This window comes from Sus scrofa, chromosome 1, assembly GCF_054392235.1.
Source record: "Sus scrofa isolate SSC_HxYL_T2T_F1_AM1 chromosome 1, Sscrofa_HxYL_maternal_Yorkshire_Landrace_v2.0, whole genome shotgun sequence".
Lineage (NCBI taxonomy): Eukaryota > Metazoa > Chordata > Mammalia > Artiodactyla > Suidae > Sus > Sus scrofa.
In genome coordinates, this window is record NC_139383.1 from 214,098,788 (window position 1) to 214,124,700 (window position 25,913).

General features: G+C 41.8%; 1 protein-coding gene across 5 annotated transcripts in view; it reads left to right on the forward strand.

Moving 5' to 3' along the window:
* SLC24A2 (solute carrier family 24 member 2) overlaps positions 1-25,578 on the forward strand; it is a 274,386-nt gene extending 248,808 nt beyond the window's left edge. For 4 of the 5 annotated variants that reach the window (XM_021078223.2, XM_021078320.2, XM_021078277.2 and 1 more), the window contains 3 exons: positions 6,378-6,467; positions 15,256-15,422; positions 20,450-25,578. In XM_021078223.2, coding sequence (XP_020933882.1) covers positions 6,378-6,467; positions 15,256-15,422; positions 20,450-20,699 — 507 coding nt within the window. In that variant the 3' untranslated portion in view covers positions 20,700-25,578. 5 annotated transcript variants of the gene reach the window in all.
* The last annotated feature ends 335 nt before the right edge of the window (positions 25,579-25,913 follow it).

The following is a 25,913-nucleotide window of genomic DNA, read 5'->3' on the forward strand; positions in this document are numbered from 1 at the left end:
ACACTTCCAGCTCCGATAATTAACATGGGCTTCCCTTTTATAGTTTTCTTCAATTAATGGCTTTGTTTTAAAAGTTAAAGAACTAAAACGTACACCTTAATGAGGAACATGTCTTTGATGAAAATTAAAAGTAATAAATGAAGCAAAGACCCCAAAAGTTTTATTTCCTCATGACCTAGGGTAACTATTCTTACAAAACAGGAACACATCTCATGAGATATCAAAACATAGCCCATCAGATTAGGAAGGTATCTGAGAACCCAGCCAGGTTTTTGCTGTTTCTACCATACCTTGGTTCATTTCCCAGGTATTTATTGTGTCTGCTATGTACTGTTCACGGTTCCAGCAAGGATGGAAAGATTGAGGCCCTGACAGGCTGGATGACTTGCCCAAGTACATACAGCTAATAAGAATCCAAGCCAAGACTCTGGGCCAGATCTCTGAAGTCACTTTCATCTCCCTGAGTTTGTTTTCCCTTCTTTTAAAAATCAGGGAGTTCCCATCGTGGCTCAGTGGTTAACGAATCCGACTAGGAACCATGAGGTTCGGGTTCAATCCCTGGCCTTGCTCAGTGGGTTAAGGATCCGGGGTTGCTGTGAGCTGTGGTGTGGGTTGCAGACGAGACTCAGATCCTGCATTGCTGTGGCTCTGGCGTAGGCCAGTGGCTACAGCTCCGATTCGACCCCTAGCCTGGGAACCTCCATATGTGGCAGGAGCAGCCCTAGAAAAGGCAAAAAGACCAATAAATAAATAAATAAATAAATAAATAAATGAGGTGGCTGTTCCCATTGTGCCTCAGTGGTAATGAACCTGACTGTTATCCATGAGGATGCAGGTTCAGTCCCTGGCCTCACTCAGCAAGTTAAGGATTCAGCATTGACATGAGCTGTGGTATAGGTCACAGAGGTGGCTTGGATTCTGCATGGCTGGGCTGTGGTGTAGGCTGGCAGCTGTAGCTCCAATTCGACCCCTAGCCAGGGAACTTCCATATCCTGGATATTCGGCCCTAAAAAGAAAAAAAAAATCAAAATGAGGTTAATATTGCCTAATAACAACTGCCATTATTGTCTAAGCACTTGTGTTTGTGCCTGAGAGTTTACTAAACACTTTAGGTGCATGAAATCCTCAGAACAACTAGATATTGTCATTGCCCCCATTTTACAGATAAAGAAACTGAGACCTAGAGAGATGAAATAATTTGCCTCAGGGTACATCTCTGGTAATTGGTGAGCAAAGATGTTAATACCCAACATAATAATTCAGAGACCACACTTTTTAATTGTTAACAGGATTGCTCTAGAGAACTTTGTTAAATATGTATACTCAGTGACTATCTGTTGAATTTAAATAAGTAAGGAAATGGCCAATTTGTGCAACCAGCTAATGTCCAGCAATGTTTTTTAAGCCAAGAAAATATCACTCTGATGTACCAAAAGCTTCTAATGAGAACATTAGCTGTCAATTATACAAGTAAACCATCACATTGGGAACAAAATGGCTAGCACGTGGACACAATCTGCTTTTTGCTAATTGGTATGAGGCCCATTCCAGCAGATGTCGGGATGAGCCGCCACCACTAACCGTAAATTGACATGTCAGACCTTGGCTTCCAGCGCTCTTTCCTTCCTTCTGATGAGACTGGTAACTAAATAACTGTACAGGTGCTACTGGGCAGTGATATCTGGAAGGGGACCATAGAGTCCCAGTAAGGGGAATAGTCCACCAAAAAAATGAAAGAAGAAGGAATTACCTGGGCTGTGAGATCAGAAAGGGCAAGATAGTTTGACAATCAGGAAACACTTAACCGAACCGCTGATGCATGAAGAGTTGGTGCTTCCAAAGCAGCAACAATACGGGAGGCTGGGTGAGGCAGATGGTCATACAGCTGGAATGCTGGTCTGTATTTCCCTGATGCGCTTTATTTTCTGACATTCAGCACACAGGCTAGTATTGTGATTATGGTGATCATTATGGGTCCATGGCCAGTGTATTTTGAGCATTATTGGCCTTGTCTTTCTTTAGAAATGAGTATGACCTAGATTTTTAACATCTAGAAATATGTCCTGTACAGTGAGACAGAGACCTAGATGTGAATTTCATGTCTAGTTCAGGATCTGGGTCCAGAATAGGTGCCCAGCCTTTACCTACCCCTCTTAGTGATGAAGACCTGAAATTTTACAAAAAAATTATTTTTAATGTTTTTTTTTTCAGTGAGCTCTTAATTCAACACTAGGTCTGTTTAGATGTCCATTCATTACTAATTGGCTTCTTTATCAAGCGATAAGTATCAAATTTTGAATTAGAGAATTTCACTAATATGTTAATATGAAATTCATTTATTTTTTATTTTTTTTATTTGTTTGCTTTTTAGGATCGAACCTGTGGCATATGGAGGTTCCCAGGCTAGGGGTCTAATTGGAGCTGTAGCCACTGGCCTACACCACAGCCACAGCAACGCAAGATCCAAGCCACATCTGCAACCTACACCATAGCTCACGGCATCTCTGGATCCTTAACCTACTGAGCAAGGCCAGTGATCGAACCAGTGTCCTCATGGATACTAGTCGGGTTCATTAACCACTGAGCCATGACAGTAACTCTTGAAATTCATTTATTTTTTATTAAAGTATAGTTGATTTATAATGTTGAGTCAATTTCTGTTGTATAACAAAGTGACCCAGTCATATGTGTTTGTATGTATATATATATATACACACACATTCCTTTTCTCCTATTATGTTCCATCATGTTCGGTCACAAGAGATTGGATATGGTTCTCTGTGCTATACAGGAGGACCTCATTGCTTATCCATTCTAAATGTAATTGTTTGCATCTGCTAACCTTAAACTCTCAGGTCATCCCACTCCCTCTGCCTCCCCCTTGGCAACCACAAGTCTGTTCTTCATGCCTATGAGTCTATTTCTGTTCATTTGTGCCACATTTTAGATTCCACATGTAAGTGATATCATATGATATTTGTCTTTCTCTTTCTGACTTACTTCACTTAGTATGAGAATCTCTAGTTGCATCCATGTTGCTGCAAATGGCTGAACTTAGTTCGTTTAAATTCTCAGTCTGATTCCTTACTTTTTGCCTTTTGACTGGGAATGTTCTGTGATTCAGGGATGATATTTTTCAGATGAGAAATATGTTCAAATAATTTGATCCTCACTTGTGACGCTATATGAATGAACAGACATGCAAAGTTACAAAAAAATAAATATTAATAAAAGAATAGTTACATAGTAAGTGAGCTAACCTGGAAAGGGAGCCATCTATATGAGATGAGGACTCTCCCAGGGTAGCTGGTCCACAGTCCATGTCACGAAGTGTGGAGACGGTACTCCATTCCCCTCACAGGATGCTCAGAGTCAAGCCAAAGCCTGACTGCTGCTCCAACCATACGTGTGGTCCCACACCATGAGAGGAGCCCTTCTGTTCCCTGTGACAGAGCATGGCCATGGGAGATGAAATCCTCATAAGAGTTCCCACTGTGGCACAGCAGAAACGAATCTGACCAGTATCCATGAGGATGTGGATTCGATCCCTGGCTCCACTCAGAGGGTTGGGATCTGGTCTTGCTATGAGCTGTGGTATAGGTCAAAGACAAGGCTCAGATCTGCATTGCTATGGCTGTCTTATAGGCCAGCAGCTGTGGCTCCGATTCAACCCCTAGCCTGGGAACTTCCATATGCTATGGGTACAGCCCTAAAAAGCAGGAAAAAAAAATTCAAGAAATCCTGATGAGACTTCAGCAGAATTAGCGGAAATGAATCTGACTAGCATCCATGAGGATTCAGGTTCGATCCCTGGCCTCAATCAGTGGGTTAAGGATCCAGCATTGCCATGAGCTGTGGTATAGGTTGCAGATGCAGCTTGGATCCCAAATTGCTGGGGCTGTGGTGTAGGCCAGCAGCTATAGCTCCAATTCGACCCTTAGCCCCCCTAGCCAGGAACCTCCATATGCCACAGGTGTGGCCCTTAGGAGACAAAAAGAAAAAGAAATACTCATCTCACCTAGGATCCTAAAACAGTGACCTGTGGCCATGGGAAAAGAATGGGGCCTCTCATCAGCTAAATCCCTTACCTGGGAAAACTTTGATTTCTGGGCACTAGCAATTCCAAGGATCAGGCAATCTGCTGTCCAGAATGCAGATGAACTCCCAGCTTTGAAGTAATTTGTTTTCAAAGTGAATGTCTCAACCTCCACTTTGAAAAACCAATGACTTTTTTTTCCCATAACCCATTAGATAATGCTCAGTTTCCCAGAAGGAGTTTCAAGTCTTTGGCTGAGATATTTTCCTTCCTTTTTTTTTTTTTAAATCTCATCCGCAGCATGTGAAGTTCTGGATCCAGGGATTTAACCCAGGCCACAGCAGTAACAGCACCAGATCCTTAACCTGCTGAGCTACCAGGGAATTCCTGAAATATTTCCTTCTAAGAAAGAGAAGTAGAGTTCCTATTGTGGCTCAGTGGGTTAAGAACCTGACTAGTAGCCATGAAATGAGGGTTTGATCCCTGGCCTCACTCAGTGGATTAAGGATCCAGCATTGCCACAAGCTGCAGCGTAGATCACAGATTCGGCTCAGATCTGGTATAGGCCAGCAGCTGCAGCTCTGATTTGACCCCTAGCCTGGGAACTTCCATATGCTGTGGGTACAGCCCAAAAGAAAGCAGGAGTAACAGAAAGCATTTAAGAATAAAGTTGTAGCTACTGACTATGGCCTGATGCTTCCTCCATTTTAATCAAGCCCATAGTCTTCCAGACAGCCCAGCTAACAAATAGCCCAAGAAAAGCAACAACCATTGAAAGAAGAAATGGTTATTGCGAAATTTAACAGAACCATGTGAATGATAATGAAAACATGTATTAAAAACTTGAAATTAGTAAAGAGAACCTAAGCCTGGTTTGGAGTGATAGAGACTATGGTCATCATTACAGATATTCAAAAGATTGCCATGCTAAGTTTTATCTTTTCTTTTTAATGAAGCTCTCAAAAGCCATGGCAGAAGTGTTCTGTGTGACTGCCCAAGGTCAGCCCTTCAGACAAGTGAGATAAATTTCATCCAAGTCAATGCCAGGATTCATTTCTCTGGACACAATTGGGTGGCATTGTCAAAGCAAAAAAAAAAAAAAAAAATGAGATTGTTTCTCAAAGTGGAAAGCTTTCAAATAAAAAGTATTTGGCAATAATAGGTGAGAGACTCTCTGAGAGCCTTCTGCTATCTGAACATGTTTTAAAGGACCCCACTTTTGCAAAGAACATCAACAGGACACCATTGCCATCCAGGGCAAGCATGGCTTTCCCTGTGCTGGGATGGATAAGAAATACTGCATTTTGAGGGTTTGATTTGGGCTGATGTTTGAAAGAAACTTTAAAAGCGCTCATACTGTAAGCCTGAGATTGCACAAAGCCAAAAACTAAAAGCATAATTGGACATAACATGGTTAGGGGTGGAGAATAGGAGAAACATTTCCAAGCATGTCCTTTGCCACCCCTGTAGACAAATGGTCAACAGCTACTTGTGTGATTCACATGTGCTGGAAACTGACCATCCTCAGGCATCTGTATTAAATGTGGTGATGGCTTCTTTTTCCTCATATCCATGGAACTGTAAAAAGAGCCCATCTATTTCAGAAACTATTGATCCTTCTTGTTAAATAATTAATCCCATAGGTTTTCTGGCACATGGATTATTAGGATATGTAAGTTGAAGCCATAGAGACTGATTTTGATGAACTTGAGGAGAAGATAGAAAAAAGAGAAGGAGAGGGAAGGAGGGTATGCAGTATTTAAGGGATTGAAGGCAAGGCTGAGAAACCAAGCCTGGGAAAGAGCAGGAGCCAAAGAGCATCTGAGCAACCAGTAGCAGGAACAGACATTCTTTTCTAAAGATTTCCATCTCAGGAGCTAGCTTTGTGATGGTTTGGCTTCAACCGATTTTACATTCTCAAGAGAAAAATCTTAACGTCCCAGCTTGACCAAGGGTTGGTTGTGGATTTTTTCTTGGGAGGGGCATTTTTTGCTTTTTAGGGCTGCACCGATGGCATATGGAGGTTCCCAGGCTATGGGTCTAATCAGAGCTGCAGCTGCTGGCCTATGCCACAGCAACTCGGGATCCAAGCCACGTCTGTGACCTACACTACAGTTCGCGGCAACGCTGGATCCATGACCCACTGAGCAAGGCCAGGGATCAAACCCACATCTTCATGGACACCTATCGTATTCATTTCCACTGCACCACAATGGGAAGTCTCTGGTTGTGGATTTTGATTGCCAATTCTACCAGGACTCCAAGCAATGGGGGAGAAGTGGCTGCATTGGTGGTCTTAGCTCAGCACTCATACTCACCCCTCTTCCTGGTTCTCTTTCAGTCATCAAGGAAGTTTTTTCCCATCACATTCTTTGGCTCCATCACCTGGATCGCAGTATTCTCTTACTTGATGGTCTGGTGGGCGCATCAGGTAAGACCTTAATATTGACATACATCTCCTTGGCTATTTTCTTGGTTGCCAAGTGGCTAATCAATGTGTTTGCTTTCTGAAACTGTCACAAACAGTATTGTGTGTGACAAATTACTTATGCCAGGACTAAAGGAATTTACTCCACTTAACTTTCCCTTGTCTCCTGGCCTGTTCCTGTAATGTGGACTCAGATCAGCATAGCCCCAGACTGCCATGTGGAAGAAAGGCAAGTCTAACTGCTTCTTTCCCTCTGCAACCTAAAACCAGGCCAGCCCAGGCCCAGGGGAATGTCCAAGTGTTGTCAGGCTCAGCAGCGCTTACTTTCTCTTGGGCAGCCACTCACTTGATGTTCTCATCCAAACTCTTAGGAAAAGACCTGGAGACACACTAGTCTCTCCCTAGAGCCTCAGTTTACAAAAAATGAGAATGTATTTCATTTTTACTATTTTTAACTCAATAGCAGTCATAATGCCCATCACCAGAATAAACTCTCAGGAATTGTTTGTTGTAACACATAAAGGGAGAAATGAGATGAAAATATTTTATGTTCTCAGAGATAATAACAGTAACCATTATTGACTGAATGTGTACTACATGCTGGGCAATTCATATCCCTTTGTCCTTGTACATGGTTATAAATTCTATGAGGGAGGTACTAGTATTATCCACAATTTACAGGTAAAGATTTAAGCTTAGAGCTAATTTTTTAAAATGCTCAGGATCATATAGGTAGTAAATAGTAGAACTAAGATTCTAACCCAAGACTCTGCAGCTCCAAAACTCATGCTTCTAATCTCTATTATAAACTACAGAAATCCCAACTGCCCGCTTGTATTCTTTGTCATATATAGTCTTTAAATTATTATACTTCTTAACAGAAATAAAATATAGCAAGTTGAAATAAGGAGATATACACCGAGTACATATGTGTATAGAGTTCTCAACAAATGATACTGGAATAATTTCTATATGCGAAAATAAATTAACTTAGACCTTTGTCACACACAGTATTCTAAAATTAACTCAAACTACTATATATAAAATAGATAATCAACAAGGACCTACTGTATAGCACAGGGAACTCTACTCAATATTCCATAATAACCTATGTGGGGAAAGACTCTGAAAAAGAATGCATATATGTAAATGTATAACTGAATCACTTTGTTGTACACCTGACACTAACACAACATTGTAAATCAGCTGTACCCCAATATAAAATAAAAATTAAAGTAAATTGAATTTTAAAATTCACCCATCAGGGAGTTCCTATCATGGCTCAGCAGAAATGAATCCGACTAGTATCCATGAGGATGCAGGTTTGATCCCTGGCCTTGCTCAGTGGGTTAAGGATCTGGCGTTGCCATGAGCTATGGTATAGGTCACAAACACGGCTCAGATCTGGTGTTGCTGTGGCTGTGGCTTCAGCCAGAGTCCACAGCTCCGATTCGACCCTTAACCTGGGAACCTCCATATGCCGCAGGTGTGTCCCAAAGATAAAAAAAAGTAAAAATAAAATTCACCCATCAAAAAATAAGTAAATAAAACAGAAAAAGTAGTCAAAATAGACTAAAGAGCTAAATATAAGAGTGAAAACTATAAAACTCTTAGAAGAAAACATAGGGGGTAGGTAAATCTTCGTGACTTTGGGTTTGGCAGTGGAATATTATATATGAATAACAACAACCACAAATATATAAGTTGGACCTGACCTGTCAGCTTGCATAGCTGTGTTGCCTCTTTGAGGACATCTGTCTTCAGAGACCTTCCTGGACCATCAAAGATGTTATTAGAGAAAGAAATAAGCAAGTGATAGATATAAGCCATTGCAATTTTGGATTTTTTTTGTTAACGTGTAATCTTGTCATTCTACCTAATGCGCTACTCATATTCATAAGCAGATTGACCTACGTTTATCCATAACAGTTTTAAATTCTGCCATTTACATTTAGGTTTTTAATATGTTGAAATTAAAGTTTTTAATTAATTTTCCCAAATAGAAAAAAAAACTCAAAATGCATTATAGTTCTAAATATAAGAGCTAAAACTAAAAAACATCTAGAAGAAAACAGAAAATCTACATGACCATGGGATAGGCAAAGAGTTCTATAATGTAACACCAAAGCATGGTCCAAAAAGAAAAAAAAAATGGAGTTCTTGTCGTAGCTCACTGGAATCAAATCTGATTGGTATCCCTGAGGATGCGGGTTCAATCCCTGGCCTTGCTCAATGGGTTAAGGATCTGGTGTTGCCATGAGCTGTAGTGTAGGTGGCAGATGGGCTCAGATCCCTCGTTGCTGTGCTTGTGGCATAGGCTGGCAGCTACAGCTCCTATTGGACCCCTAGCCTGGGAACCTCCACATGCCACAGGTGTGGCCCTAAAAAGACAAAAAAAAAAAAGAGGGACAGAAAGAAAAATATATGGTTAAATTAGATATCATCACAGTTAAAACTTTCGCTCTTCAAAAAAACACCATTAAAACATGAAAAAAACAAACTACAGACTGAGAGAAAATATTTGCCAATCATATCTCTGACAAAAGCACTTGTATTTAGAGTATATAAAAAGTTCTTAAAGCTCAGTAATAAAAAGGTAAGGATCTATAAGCATCTTAATGTTTAAGAGAGAAAAAAGATTTGAGTAGGTATTTCACCCATGAAGGTACACAGGTGGCTAATAAGCATAAGAAAAGATATTCAATAGCATTATTCCTTAGAGAATGCAAACTAAAGCCACAAGGTGATACCACTTCACACTCACTCAAATGTAATCAAAAAGAGAATAACAAGTGTTAGAGAGGATGTATAGAAATTGGAACCCTTATGTATTTCAGGTAAGAATATCAAATGGCACAGCTACTTTGTAAACAGTTTGGCAGTTCCATGAGTCATTAAGCATAGGATTATCACAGGATTCAGTGATTCCACTACCTATATACCCAAGAGAAATGAAAACATCCATACAATTTATACACAAATGTTCACAGCTACATTATTCATAACTGCAAAAAGTAGAAACAACCCAAATATCTCTCAACTGATGAATGGATATATAAAATGTGATATATCCACACACTGGAATATTGTTCTATGATAAAAAGGAATGAAATACTGATAGATGCTACAGTGTGAACAAACCTCTAAAATGTTATGTTAAGTGAAAAAGGCCAGGGAGTTCCCCGGTGGCTCAGCAGCTTAAGGATCTGGCATTGTTGCTGCTGTGGTACAGGGAAAAAAAAAGCGATCAAGAGATCACATGTTGTAGGATTCCATTTATGTGAAATGTGAGTAATAGGCAAATCTCTAGACAGAAGGTAGGCAACAGTTGCCTAGGGTTGGGGAGGTTGGAGGGAAATGGGAAGTAAATTATAGTAATAGTTGCACAACTTTATAAATATGCTAAAAACTATTTAATGTACACTTTAAATGGCTAGCTTTTAGGGTGTGTGAATTATGTATCAATAAAATTGTTTAAAAATAAACATAGTGGAGTTCCTGTTGGGGCTCTGCCAGTTAGAGACCCAGCATAGTGTCCATGAGGATAGGAGTTTGATCCCTGGCCTCAATCAGTAGGTTAAAGATCCAGCGTTGCTGTGGTTGTAATGCAGGCCAGCCACTGCAGTTCTGATTCGATCCCTAGCCCAGGAACTTCCACATGCCACAGGTTCAGTCCTAAAAAGAATGAGTGAATGAATGAATGACACCACTTCACAACCATTAGAGTGACCATAACCAAAAAGACAGACAATGCCATGTGTTAATGAGGATGTGAAGAAATAGACGGCATACATCTGTCAAAACTCACAGAACTATACACTTTTGTAAAAGGGTGAATTTTACTGTATGGAAACTACACCTTAACCTTTTTAGAAATAACATCACTATTTTTTCTGTGTCACTGTCTTTCATCACTAACAAAATCCACTGAAACTACTGGCTTGATAAATCAAGCACTATTCCTGTATGATATTTTGTACTATTCCTATCACAGTTATTTTACTGACACTTGACATCAGATTACTCTTCCTTGATATTTCCAAAAATCATCAGCCCCTTGAAGAAGTTCTCTCTGCCTCAGAGTCATTACTTTTTACATTCATTGGGAGATATTTGCTACCATCACTCAGCAGAAATTGCAGAAGGTAAGCTACTTCTCAGCCTCCAGATATCTAGGCTAAAAGGACTGTTTGCCACTTATATATAATAGCCTTCCCTAATAATCATTTTTATTCTCCCGTGTATTGATAAAGAAAAATAAGGTGGAGTTCCCACTTGGCACAATGGTAACAAATATGACTAGTAACCGTGAGGACAAAGGTTTGATCCCTGGCCTCACTCAGTGTGTAAAGGACACAGCATTGCCATGAGCTGTGGCGTAGCTCATAGAAGCGGCTCAGATCCCATGATGCTGTGGCTGTGGTATAGACCAGCACTGTAGCTCCAGTTCCACCCCTAGCCTGGGAACCTCCTTATGCTGCAGGTGTGGCCTAAAAAGACATACATACGTAAATAAATAGGAAAAGCGATGTTCTCTCACTTGCTATAATATGTTTTCTAGATATTTCTCCTTAGCCATCCTAGAAAACATCATCCTACAAGTTTCTATCTTTTTTACTTTTTAATGAATATCTTAATTCCACTATCTTGTTTCCTTTTCATTCTCATAGAAAAATACAAACACAGAGAGTTCCCATTGTGGCTCAGCCATAGCGAACCCAGCTAGTATCCTTAAGGATGCTGGTTCGATCCCTGGCCTCACTCATTGTTGCCACAAGCTGTGGTATAGGTTGTAGTTATGGCTGAGATCCCACATTGCTGTGGTTGTGGTGTAGGCCTACAGCTGCAGCTGTTCTTTGACTCCTAGCCTGGGAACTTCCACATGCCACAGGTGCGGCCCTAAAAGGAAAAAAAAAAAAAAATCCAGACAGCTGATCAAAATAGCAGATTCTGTCCTAAGCCTGTAGCTGTAATTCTGTTGTTTGTACTTTTGAACCAAAAAGTCTATAAAGATAACAAGCACATCATTTAGTGCATGACCATTTCATTATCTACAGTTTTACTACTAATAAATGCTATTTCATATAATTATTTGGCTACTGTTTGGCAAAAATAAATGCCCTTCACATAAAACACTTTATGCATATTTTCCTTTAGTTTTTTTTGGGGGGGTGTTTTTGTTTTATATCATGAATCTTTGTCTTAGTAAATTTCATGAGTGATTAAAAACCTGTGATTAAAATCTATCCCACATCTAGTTAATTAGACGTTAATTCTAAGTTAATTCTAAGAGTCAAATACAACCTCATGTCTCCTTTAGCCAAAGTGACATTTTTGCAGATCCTCATTAAACCAAGGCAACTAACAGCATCATGGAGTATTAGAGCAGCACAGGATATGGATTCTGAGTGACCCCATTATTTCTTTTTTAGGGGGGCCCACACCTGTAGCACATGGAAGTTCCCAGGCTAGGGGTCAAATCAGAGCTATAGCTGCTGGCCTATGCCACAACCACAGCAACACGGGATCCGAGCCACATCTGTGACCTACACCACAGATCATGGCAACGGACGATCCTTAACCCACCGAGTAAGGCCTGGGATCAAACCCGCATGCATCCTTGTGAATATTAGTTAGGTTCTTAACCTGCTGAGCCACAACAGAAACTCCCCCATTATTTATTTCTATTTGAAAACAAAGAAATTCCCCTAAGAGACGACTGATGTCCTTTCTAGCTCCAGACTCCTTATGCTCCTGATTTGATCAGAGTACCGTCCTATCCATGAGCCATCACCTTGCCTCTAACTCGTCAAAAAAACACTGTCAGTGAAATAGACTCAAAATGAGCTTATAAAGACTAGTTCTTCAGTGAAAGTGTTTCTGGAGCCACCCAGATTCATCAGGGGTTTGATGTACAGTGAAAATCCTTCCTGATTCCTATGATTTCCCATGTTGTAGACTGACCCTGCTAAGCCATCTTCTGTCCCTGCTGCCAGACCCCTGAGGGTTGCACCCTATTACACTGGAAAAGGAGGAGTAATGTCTGAGTTAGCATAGCTGATATTTATTGAACATTTACTTTATGCCTGACACTATTTGCTATTTGCTTTACATGCATCATTACATAAAATCAACCCAGAAACTCTGAGGGTAGATATTATCATCCCCAACTCACATATGAGAAAGACTGAGACTCAGAGAAGTTGGCCATTGTGCATGAGGAGTGGCAGGCTAGGATTTACACCCAGAGCTCTTATACCCCATGCCAGCACTCTTAATCACGCCACCATAACATCTCTTTTCAGTGTCCACATTTCTCTGTCAATAGTGGCATTCAAACTCCATAATTAATTGGATTTTTAAATAGTCACTGCTTTAGAACTCCAAGAATTTAAATTGGCAAGACTATATTAGATACTTTGGAACTATTTGAAGGTAACAGTCAGCATCTCCACAGTCTTAGAAAATGTTTCACTCCAAATCTAACAGAAAATGTCATCAGAGAGAATATTTTGCTCAAATAGGTCCCTCCTGTACAAAACTCTTTTTTAACTTTTTCTAGGAGAATCAGTGGAAATCATGCTAGTAAAATCACCTTAAGTATGCAGGCTGATTTGCTTATTCAGCAAATAGGCATTGAGAGCCCATCATATACCAGGCTATGTTCTGCGTATCAGTAGAGGCCACGACCTTCCTCACGTAAATGTTACTTTCTAATGGGAGCAGCGAGTCTGTGCACCACAAGGACAGGTAAACTGGTTCAGTTCACCAGGCTCTAGAGTAGGTATGACCATCAAAATAAAAATAGCTCACAACTCTGCTTTTTTTTTTTTTGTCTTTTTTTTTTTTTTTTGTCTTTTTAAGGCTGCACCCATGGAATATGGAGGTTCCCAGGCTAGGGCTTGAATCAGAGCTGTAGCCGCAAGCTTACACCATTGCCACAGCAATGTGGGATCTGAGCAGCAGTGCCTGTGACCTACACCACAGCTCTCAGCAATGCTGGATACCCAACCCAATGAGTAAGGCCAGGGATCAAACCTGTGTCCTCATGAATACTAGTAGGGTTCGTTAACTGCTGAGCCATGATGGGAACTCCCCAACTATGCTTTTAAGCTAGTGAGAACCAGGCTATTGCTTATAAATCAAAACAGAGATTTAGAAATAGGTTTATTCTATTCCCCGAAGCCTTTATCCTTACATGCTACTTTGGCCCTTTACATTTTTTCAAAAAATGCTGGACGTTAACAGGTAGGAAACCAAATCAAAAGCATTGTCTCAAAGGTTTTCAGAACTGCAGTTCACCACTCCAGAAAACACATAAAGCTTTTAAAAGAAAGACAACAAGAAGACAAAACAAGTTGCTCAAGAGAGTGGAGAGCTTCCATCTAAGGCTAGACCAATGGTCCAAAATCAAAGTCATCAGTCTTCAAAGCCAAAGATCTGAAGAATATAATAAATGCCTTCTGTCACTTTTTAATAATGACATACTATTTACAAAGGATTTTTCCATATACTATAATTTAGTCTTCATGGCCAACCACCCTGTAAGGTAAGTATTATCATCCACATTTTATGAATCAAAATACAATTAACACAACTGTATGTTAAATATGAAAGTTGTTAAGCGAGTCAATCCTAAGGGTTCTCATCACAAGGAAAATTTTTTTTTCTATTTCTTTAATTCTGTGTCTATATGAGAGGATGGATGTTCACTAAACTGATGTGATAATCAGTTCACGATGCATATAAGTCAAGTCATTACGCCCTGTACATTAACCTTATGCAGTGCTGTATGTCAATTATATCTCAATAAAACTGGAAGAGAAAAAAAAAAAAAAGAAAGAAAAAGAAAGCAAGTATCAAAGATATTGTCCAACTGGTTCAGTTAACATTAGGTCAAGTACTTAATAAGTGCCGGAGCCAGACCTTAGACCAAGGTCCTCTAATTCCCTAACTGTTGCTTTCTCCCTTGGCTGCCTTGCTGATTTACAGTCCTGTGTTACCAAGTCCAAAAACACTGAAAGTCAAGTTTTCTGTGGAAATGCTAGAGTCTACAAGTGGTTAAGATTGGCTTATAGATGCTAGGAGATATTAAGGAAAACAGGACACTGGGTGTCAATCCTTAACTTTTGATGCTAAATCCAGGGGCAAATCTGCTATAGGGTTTGGTGCCATTATCTGGCACTGGCCTCTGGAGCCAGTGACCAACTGACATTTATAATTCTGATCTTCTGCTTCCCCTGCCTGGTCTTAATAAAAAAAAAAAAAAAGAGGCTGCACTCTCATCCTCTGTAGCTCTTTTTTGAGATTGTCTGTTTAATCCTCATGTGAACATTCCTGATGTCTCCAGTCTGAATATCATTAAAGTATAGAATCCACTCTGGCAACAGTTGTGTTTTATTCTTTGATATTATCTCAACACTCAGCACAGAATAGAGTAATAACTCATTCAAAGGGAGTTAGTGGAGTTCCTCTTGTGATTCGGTGGGTAAAGAACCCAGCTAATATCCATGAGGACACAGGTTCAATCCCTGACCTCGCTCAGTGGGTTAAGGATCTGACGCTGCTGCAAGATGCAGCGTAGGTCACAAATGCAGCTTGGATTTGATGTTGCTGTGGCTGTGGCATAGGTTAGTAGCTGCAGCTCTGATTGATCCCTGGCCCAGGAACTTCCATATGCCACAGGTACAGCCCTAAAAAGGGGACGGGGGGAGTTGCATTGAAACATTAGTGGTTTTGACGGTTTTGTGACTTCAAACACTCATATGTTTGTCCCTGTCATCACTTTTAGGTTGGAGAGACAATTGGCATTAGTGAAGAGATTATGGGTCTGACCATCTTGGCTGCTGGGACCTCCATCCCTGATCTGATCACCAGCGTCATAGTGGCCCGGAAGGGACTCGGGGACATGGCTGTATCCAGCTCTGTTGGAAGCAACATTTTTGACATCACTGTAGGGTGAGTAGAGCTAGTTATATAAAGGTATACAACAGCTCCACCACTGGTTTTGTCTTCTTAGAAGCTGTGAAGACATTACCAGGATCTCAGAGCCCAAAGCCAACCAATACCTAGGCAGCCAATCAATTTGACCAGTTGGATTTTTCATTTTCAAAGAATTTCATGAAGAATAAGTTATCCCTAGATAGGCAGAAACACATACTTGCCTATAGAGTGGGTGTTGTAGGAAATACTTAAAGAAGAATCTCACCTATAAAACATCATTAGCTACATGTTATGAATATTCAACATTCAGATGTAACTAAGATACCCTGGTATATTTGCTGTATTTTTTTTTTCCATGTCCCAATTCCAATTAAAGTCCCTACCAGCCACAGATGAGATTTGGATCAGAAAGCAGACTGGAACAAACATGGGCCTGGAAAAAATATTCTGTCTCCTTCCTTGAAAAATGCTGGCAGGTTTAGCATTATCATTTCTTTATCTGTGCTCATGAAGATATTCTAGGTTTTCTGAAAGAAGATGAGATCTGTTCTTTCAGTGAAGCAAACTGAAGTTCTCAATATGAATCATCTCTAAAGTGGATCCAGTTCAGAAAGGAAGTTATCTCTGTCATTTCATTTAACAAGTTTACAGCAAATCACTCTGAGAAATAACCCTGAACGGCAGCCCCCTGAGAAAGTAAGACATGACATACTAGCCTTATGTTCCCAGAAGAACTGGGAATTTGCCACTTGAGTTTGGAAAACCACTACAATGGATATACTTTATCATTAATATTTATCATCTTTTTTTTTATTTTTGTCTTTTTTTGCGATTTCTTGGGCCGCTCCCATGGCATATGGAGGTTCCTAGGCTAGGGGTCGAATCAGAGCCATAGCCACTGGCCTGTGCCAGAGCCACAGCAACGCAGGATCCCAGCCGCGTCTGCAACCTACACCACAGCTCACGGCAACAACAGATCTTTAACCCACTGAGCAAGGCCAGGGTTCCTAGTCGGATTCGTTAACCACTGTGCCACGACGGGAACTCCAATATTTATCATCTTGAATATTGTTCTCTTTTATCCTTTTCACTACCTAAGATATAATGGTTTTTTCATTCAGTCTTACTATGTGCACCATACATACATTTTTATTCATTAAAGCCACACCATGATCCTATGAGGTATATATTATCATGCCCACTTTTCAGATAAGGAAACTGAAGGGCCTAGAGTTCACACAACTAGTAAATGAGATAGCTGAGATGTGAGCAGAGCCTGTGCTCTCAACTCCAGTACTATCTGTGCATAAACCCCTGTTCTGAGCTTCCACTGTCTTACCACTGAGTTCCAAAGATGCCCTCTTATTATGCTTTCTTCCTTTACTGGCACCTCTCACTCAAGAGCCCTCATGGCTTGTCTGCCTGGAAAACTCCAATTTTTCCTTCCAAAGTCAACTCAAATCCTGGCTTCTCTGATTCTCTTAAGTCTGACCTGGGCAGGTTGTTCTCCTGTATAGTTTCTGTATATCACACTCCTGTCATGGTCATGTAGATCAGTCTGCCTGCTAGCCTCCCCAAAAACAAGAACTCCCCAAAGCCTAATGTATTAACAATGTCTGATGCCTGGTAGTGACTTGACAAATGTTTGTAGGATGGATGGATGGATGGATGGATGGATGGATGGATGGATGGGTGGATGGATGGGTTGATGGATGAATGAGTGAATGAATGAATGTCAAAAAAAGTATATGTTTTAAAGGAAGGACATCCCTAGTATAAACAGTACTTCTCAGTTCCACTGTCCACACATTGAGTAGTTTTCTGTCAATCTCTTATAAAAGCAGAAAATATTCTGTAGTACAAAAAGAGAAAATCCTATATATTGGGAAAAATTACAAGTGTTTTATGAGACATATTTTGTCATGTTTTTGAAAAATATTCTAGTGAATTGCAAGATTCTTTTTGTTCATTGTTCTTAAATTATATATATCTTGTAGCCTGAGGTTTAAAAAAAACATCCCTAATCCTACTACCCCAAAACATTTAACTTTTGTGGGTTTTCTTCCAAATATTTCACAAAATTTTCTTAGTGAATTATCAGTTTTACCTTCTAGAAGAGCTTTTATTTTTCCATTTGAAAGCCATTTATGCCTAGCACGGAGTAGGCATATATTAGTAAACTAGTAAATCAACCATTTCTTTAAGTTTCTTCATAGCTCTCATAGTTAGCATTCTATGGCTTCAAAATTGTCCATCCTGGGCATTCCTGTCATGGCTCAGTGATAACAAATCTGACTAGGAACCATGAGGTTGCAGGTTCAATCCCTGGCCTCACTCAGTGGATCAAGGATCTGGCATTGCCATGAGCTGTGGTATGGGTCGCAGACACGGCTCGGATCCCGCGTTGCTGTGGCTGTGGTATAGGCCAGCAGCTACAGTTCCGATTCGACCCCTAGCCTGGGAACCTCCATATGCCAGGGGTGTGGCCCTAAAAGGGACAAAAAGACCAAAAAAAAAATAGTCCATCCTGTTGCTTTCAGTTTAATGATTATCCTTTGTATTTTTTGTATCCTTTGTATTTTTTCCAATTTTCTGACATAATGGGTGTTTTATGAACGCTTTAATTCAGAAATATCTCTTAATTATTTTATTAGGATAAATTCCTTCAAGAAATATTGATGGATTAAAGATATTTCAATGTAGTATATTTTTCCTAAAGGTCTTTCCCAAGAGTTTACACCAGTTTATAAAATCATTACCAATATGTTGAGTGTAACAGTTTCTTCACTGTCTTACCAGCACTTTCTTCCTGCTTATAAGATTAATACGTACTCAAGGTAAAGGATTTAGAAAATACATATAAAGCATAAATACAAACCAACATATAAGCATATATAAAGCATAGATACAAACCAACACCACCCTTTTTTTCATTGCTAATTATGAGAGCTATGAAGAAACTTCGAGAAATTGTTGATTTACTAGTTTACTAATAGATGCCTACTCTGTGCCATGGAACCATGAAGTTGCGAGTTTGATCCTTGGCCTCACTCAGTGGGTTAAGGATCTGGCATTGCTATGAGTTGTGGTGTAGGTCACAGATGCGGCTCAGATCTGGCATTGCTGTGGCTGAATTAGACCCCAAGCCTGGGAACCTCCATATGCCATGGGTGCGGCCCTAAAAAGCAAAAAAAAAAAAAAAAAAGTACAGTGGGAGGCAATGGGAAGTGTAAAGAGGAGTTCCCCAGGACAAGCATCATCACACTCTCAGGCCCTCCCCTCCCCTTATTTTAATCTCCAAAGCTGATCACAGGATGCCAAGTCTGCCCCCTACTGCTAAGAGCTGGAATTACATCTTGCTCCCTGGAGCTGCCCTGTGAAACCCTTCCTCCTCCTGCCACTGCCCATTTTAAAGCCAGGCCGTAGTGGACAAAGCACCTGTACTGATGGCCAAGAGGCAGTTTCATCAGTCACTTTCTAGGTTATCGCATGCACCCAGATGGAGACCTGCATGTCTGGGAATTCAAAGATGCATAACCTGTGGGCTCCCCTTCACAGGCCCTCTCTCCAGCAGAGGAGACAGAGGTATAAACTCACTGCCTCATTCACTGCACTGTTTCTCTCCAGTTATTTGCTTTTTGTTTGGAAAACTTTCTGTTTCAAAAGGGCACCTCTTCTTTCACATCCCTGAGGTTCAGTCAAGACTAAATCTCCCTTAGCCATTTGCTTAGCAGGAGGCTCTGCTGGCGGGGTCTGTATCTCCTAGCCAACACTCCAGCATTGGGCTCAGTGGTTAGAACTCAGCTGCATCTCACCAGCCACTTGGAGATGCATGTGCCACCGAGGCATGGTCCTCAGCCATGTTCCTCCCCACAGAGTCCTCACCCACTCCTGTGGTGGACCTAACAGTTAGCTCTTCTGATGTCCTTTCAGAATTACCACTCTGGATAGGAAACAGAAGATATTATCAGATTTTCAAAGCTAAATGCAAAGGGAGAGAACAGGTATAAAAACACATAATATTGTCTTCAAAAATTGCATCACCGGAGTTCCCTGGTGGCTCAGCAGGGTAGGTATCCGGCATTGTCGCTGCAGTGGCATAGGTTCAGTCCCTGGTCGAGGAACTTCAACAAGCTGCAGGTACAGCACCCACCCCACCCCCGCCAAAAAAAAAAAAATCACATCACCAATGTAAGATACAGTCTTCCTCAGATCTTTCAGAAAGACCCTTTTTAGGTCAAAAGCTTGTTCCATCTTTTCCACAGTAAACTGCATGTGTATCATGGCCACTTCCCCATCAACATTTATTCTTTCTTACTCTTAGATTTTTAATTAAGTCATCACTATTCTCTGTCTCCATTTGAAAAATAACAATTTGGTATTTTCACCACTAATTCCTATATCTTTTCTCAATTTATCATCTCCTCTCACCCTGTACCATCCTCCAGTTCACCTCTTTAGGGCTGAGAATAACACTTTAATCTCAATTAGAAAGGAAACCCCAAAAATTATTTTAAATCAATTTCAGAAAGCACCTGCAGCTGTCATGTCTCTGATCTTGTTTAAACATAGAACAAATTCTCTGTGTTCTCCCTAATTTGGTCAGAAATAGATGTAGGTAGAGTTCCAATTGTGGCGCAACAGAAACGAATCCGACTAGAAACGCTGAAGTTGAGGGTTTGATCCCTGGCCTTGCTCAGTGGGTTAAGGATCCAGCATTGCCATGAGCTGTGGTGTAGTTCACAGATGTGGCTTGGATGCTGCATTGCTGTGGCTGTGGCTGTGGCCAGCAGCTATAGCTCCGATTGGACCCCTATCCTGGGAACCTCCATAGCCTGCGGTGTGACCTTAAAAAGCAAAAAAAAAAGAAGAAGAAGAAAAGAAAAATAAATGAAGGTTTTTAAAGTTCACCTGACTTCCTTCTATGATTTCCTGGGCCAACCATGCCCAAGTCAGAGTGAGCCTTCCAGGATGCCTGTTTCCAAGAAACTTAACATTTTGTCCTGTGCCTTCTTCCATATGTCTGTCTGCTCCCCTCACAGGCTTCCGCTGCCCTGGCTGCTGTACACCATCATTCACAGATTCCAGCCTGTGGCCGTCAGCAGCAATGGCCTCTTCTGCGCCATCGTCCTCCTCTTCATCATGCTGCTCTTTGTCATCCTCTCCATCGCCCTCTGCAAGTGGCGGATGAACAAAGTGCTGGGCTTCATCATGTTCGGCCTCTACTTTGTGTTCCTTGTGGTCAGCGTCCTCCTGGAAGACAAAATTCTTGTGTGCCCTGTCTCCGTCTAGCAGGAAAAGCCATATCTTGAACCAACAGCATGGACAGTCCCTCCCTGCTCTGGGTTGTATGCTCCTTGACTTCTGGAGAAGAGGCCGCTGGCACACAGCCCTGGGCATTTCGAGTGTCCCTCCTTGGAAGATTCAAGGAGGGATGGGTTCACCCTGGACCCATTCATTCCACGGGCTACTCCCACCCTCACCTACTGAAATGGCTCCATGCAAGATACAAAGAGATCCGACCCTTTGGGGCTTCTCCCCCTGCACCGCTGACAGGTATTCCTTGCTGGTCAGAGGTGCATTCGTTGTAATGATGCAAACAATGATGGAGGAGATATATATACATATAAAGTATACATATTATATATAGATGCACATGAACATACTCCCGCCTGTTCCTGTATTATACCTCTCCTTCCACACCTATAGAGTAGTACATACCTGTATACAAACGCAAAGAAAAATTATATATATATAAAACCATATATATATGTATAAATACAACTGCATCTTTTCAGGGATAGCTCTAGTATATTTATAGCACCTAGTTGAAGAGGGGCATCAACCTTCAGTCTGAGCTTTACCTCTTAAGTGCAAGAGGTGAGCTAATAGCATCATTACTGTGATCTTCAGCCTACCTTGGACATGCTGGGATTCTGCCTGATAAGGTGGACGTTTTAGGAATAGGTTGCAAGACGATGGGCGGGGTGGAGAAGATCTGTAGGGGCCCTGAAAGGAGCCCTCCAAAACATTCCCGCAAGCCAAACTGAGAGGAGCATTTGCCCACCCGCAACTAGAATACACTCTCTGAAACTCACAGGGTTATTGGAACATTCGAAGGTAACACCTAGGCTGGATGGATACTGGTTTGGGACAGGGGGAAGTGACCATGGTTGGGTTTCAGGGGTTGTTTTTTTTTTATATTGCCCCAGCATGCAAGTAGAAAATAATGATTGCAAACCAAATTAGTGCTCTTCTAGGACAGCAAGACTATATAAACTGAACCTATACTGTTCCAATGCATGTCCCATTATCATCAAAAGAAGGGGGGCAAGCTTAGCCATTACTGTCCTTTAGATGTATTTTGATGCTAAGGGCTCATATATAATCAAAATGCCTGCCAAGAGAGCCTGATCTGTACTAAGAAATACCATCCAGTAAAGGCACTCAGTGGGACTTGCCCCCTAAGGGCGTGGTTCTTTAAAGCATTTTCCAGTGCGGTCATAAAGGGCTTCAGTGACAAGAAATAAATCATTGTTCCTCCAACCAATATAACTAAATTGACTCTGAACAACACTGTTTGGATTGAAACAGTTTAGAGATGTTTGGAAAGGTGTGCGTTCCCTAGAAAAGTATCTGAGTCCTGTGTCTAGTGGTGCCTGTGTTTAGTGATGCATGGTTAAAGCCCATGCAACACGGGTGTTTCTCCTGCCCTCAGGACCCCATCTGGGACTCACTACCCACAGAACGCACTGCAGACCACAGGCACCAGTTTCTTTACATTAGCTTCAAGCCAACCACTCCAAGGTTCACATTTCCAGAGCATTCATGGGACATTATCATTTCTTTCATTCAGTGCCCCCAAGCTCTTTTTGATAGCTTGTGTGATTTCTCGGGTCTATCAACAGAAAATGAAACCAACAGGGGAAAAAAAAAAATTAGGTAGACTAAATTGGTTGAGAGAAAAGTTTTTCATTTCCTCAAATCATGCTTTTTAAAATCAGTTTAGAAAGTAAATAGAGGACGGCCCCTTATTCTGCAGCCACGCCGCAGCTCAGAGCTGCAGCACACCAGGCAAGAGCAACGACAGCGCCTGTGTTCTTCGCTCCCATCTATCGTGTCCCTGATGCTGCTGTGAGTGAGCAGGTACCTCTAACACAGGCTGAAACAGGCTGCAGAACCCACGACTGAATAAAGAGGGGGACCTGACAACCCCAGATCAAGCACAGTATTCCTTCCACAAAACCTCAGCTCACTCCTCAGAGCCTGGCAGTAACAGGCGGTGCCCATCGCTGCTCTGCTCGTCCACCGGGAAAGCAGCAGACGAAGATGGCTGCCGCCCGGGAGCTGGCTTCCCAGTCTCTCCAGCGTTGAAAAGTCCGTGCTCAGCTGGGGCAGAGAGACCCACGTCTCCGTTATCCAGGGCAGGATTTTGTGGTGAGGCAAGAATGTGTGCTGTTTCCTTCGTGTGAAAGAGAGTAAGTCAACACTGAGTTTGTAAAACTCTGGTGGTTTTCCCTGTGCGTTACTTGAAGGAGAGCAGAGTTGGTTATTGGGGGAACGTGTGTTGTGGCCTGGCCTGTTGTTTGAAAGGATTGACTAGGGGACTGTGACTCAATTGCAGAGAGACTGTGTAAAACCAGAACGGATGAGGGAGGTCCGGTGCAGCTCTGTTCTTATTCCAGCATGTCCTCACGTACCCACTGCCTCCTCACTCTTTGCTGTTCATTCCCAGCTCCCAGTGAAGATTCATGCAACCAGCCACAAAGGTTTTTACTTGCCTGGGAGCTCCCGCTCCTAGGGAGTGCTGTGGTCATTCGTGAAAATTTGCATTTGAGAGGACACTTTTTCCAACCCCCATTTCCACCTCAGTGGCGTGCAGTGTTCCCTTGCTGGCCTGTATGCGGGTACCCTCTCCCTGCCACTGCTTGCCCACTTCCCCTCTTGACAGGTTAATTGGACTCAGGTTAATCCAGAGAGAAGTGTGTAAAATGCAAGAGTGGATCTTTAAAAACATGGGAATCATTAACATAATTATAAGAACTTTCCACAGCATGGTTTCCTGAGTAGGTCATCTCCAATGCCTGTAGAAATACATGTATAAATGTGTGTGTGTGTGTGTGTATACACCTTCATACCAAATCTATATATACACACACAAAATACCACTTATATAATCACCCTCTGACCCAATCACACTCAGGATTCAAAAGCAGGGATCACCAAAGTTGGCCCTAGTGAAGAAAGAGGAAACTCGTGCACACCAACAACCTAAAGGAACATTTCCTGATTTCACAAGGTTTGTTTTGTGCACAAATACATAACAAACATCCACATGTGCACCCTCCCCATATATTTTCCTACCCCAAGAATATAGATTTACATCCTTACAGAAATGGCCAGCCATGTCCCTAATGCTGAGGTAGAGGTAAAGAATGCACAACAGAAAAGTACAGGGGGAAAAGATTTAGACTACAGATATTCTCTTCACTTTTCTGGAGCAGGATATAATATCAAAAACTCAAGAGCCAACCTCTTACTGTTCCATCTAAAATAAACGAGCTGTACTCAGATAGTTCCATTTACCTGCAGCGAACCAAGAAGGTCTTGCTTGCTGTCCCTTCCCCTGTCACCCCAGGCAGCCTCAAGACAGGAGAGCGACTTGGCTCACACTGAAAATACCCAAAGAGAACCTTCTGAATTGTAGCTGGGAGTGCCCACGCTGAGTCCAGCTGCCCTTTGAACCTGACTAGTTCCTGAAGAACTGAAGCTGGAGATGAGATGGTGTTTATGCAGCTTCCCGGACTTAAGCTGAGCTAGGCAGTCAGTGACAGATCGGGAAAACCCAGTAATGTCCACAGTCTAAGGGGGAGGGTTGTTTTATCAGTTCGGCCGAGACAGCAGAATTTCCCAAAGCCTTGCCCAGAAGATTATGAAAAGCGGCAGGGACAGTCTCATACATTTTCAAAGGAAAAATGCTTTGTAAGGCTTCTAACAGGTGTCAGCTGACAGGGGCCATTATAATTTATTTTCTAGGGAAGAAGTGAATCAGGTGTTTGGAGCCCTTTCAGTAAAACACAGCTGCTTGACTGATGAGACACTTGATAATATTAATGTAATCCATTCCTAGGCAGGGAGAGAGCTGGCAGGCTCCCCACCACTGCTCACAACTCCTCTTGTGACAGAGATGAGTTATCAAGGCCCCCACCTCCCACCCCAGACTACCCTCACTGAAAGCTGAGGAGGAAAGTAACAGGTAGCGCTGCTGGCCAGATAGACAGCCGGAGAAGATGGGCCTAATGTTAAATGCTCTGTTGAAATTGCTGGGTTGGAATCTCTAACGTGGATCTCATGAGCTGTCTGAATGCAAGCATTTCAGAAAATTTATGCTTTCTCCCTACATCTACCAATCCACAGACACACACACATACACATACACACACTCATGAGGATACCATGCCTTCTTGCACCTGGACAGATTGTTACTCCAGTTATTAGGTAGCTATATTATAAGTAGCAACACTGTTCCTGAAGAAATAAAGGGGAGCTGTTCTCAGGGTGGTTTCTGGGGAAAAAAATCAACTGTGTCCTGAAAGCTTACTATAGAAACTAGTGCTCATTCTTGCTAAGCTAGATCTTACTTAAGCACCTGGCTTCATATTTTTACAAGATGCATTCTCAACTCCTATACGTCCCTTAGCATAGCAGGAGGGTCTTTAATTCGCGGAAAAAGAGAGAGTGGGGAAAAAAGGAAAGGGAAGAAAAGAGATATTAATTTACTTTTACTGGGATTCTCAAGAAAGCAAGTATCACATTGATATATACCCCTATGTAGTTTTAAATAATTAAAAATTTCAGGCTTTTTTTTTTTAACCAAATTACAAAAATCGAGTTTCAGGGAGTTCCTGTCGTGGCTCAGTGGTTAACAAACCCAACTAGCATCCATGAGGACACAGGTTCAATCCCTGGCCTCCTCAGTGTGTTAAATATCCAGTGTTGCCCTGAGCTGCAGTGTAGGTTGCAGGTGCAGCTCGGATCCCACGTTGCTGTGGCTGTGGTGTAGGCCGGCATCTACAGCTCCAATTGGACCCCTTGCCCGGGAACCTCCAATATGCTGCTGGTGCAGCCCTAAAAAGACAAAAAGACCAAAAAAAATAGTTTCGGATAAAAATATGTCCCCCTCTCAAGAAGGCCTTGGGCGGAAGTTCCCTTGTGATGCAGAGGGTTAAGGGTCCAGCATCTGTGACCCAGGCTGCAACTGCAGCTTGGGTTCAATACAAAAAAAAAAGGGCTTGGGGGTGGGAGGAACAACCTTGGGAAGAAAGGTAAGGGGCCTCCACTCCACTGTCTTTTTAAGGTTAGCTCCTTCCCTCTGCAGCTTTATGTTTCCTTTTTCATCTCAGCTTCCTATTCTTTGATATATCTAGCAAACAAAAAGATCAAGAAAGGGCACACTTCCAGCCAGCTAAACTCCGTTACGTATCATTAGCTGCCCATCACACTTTT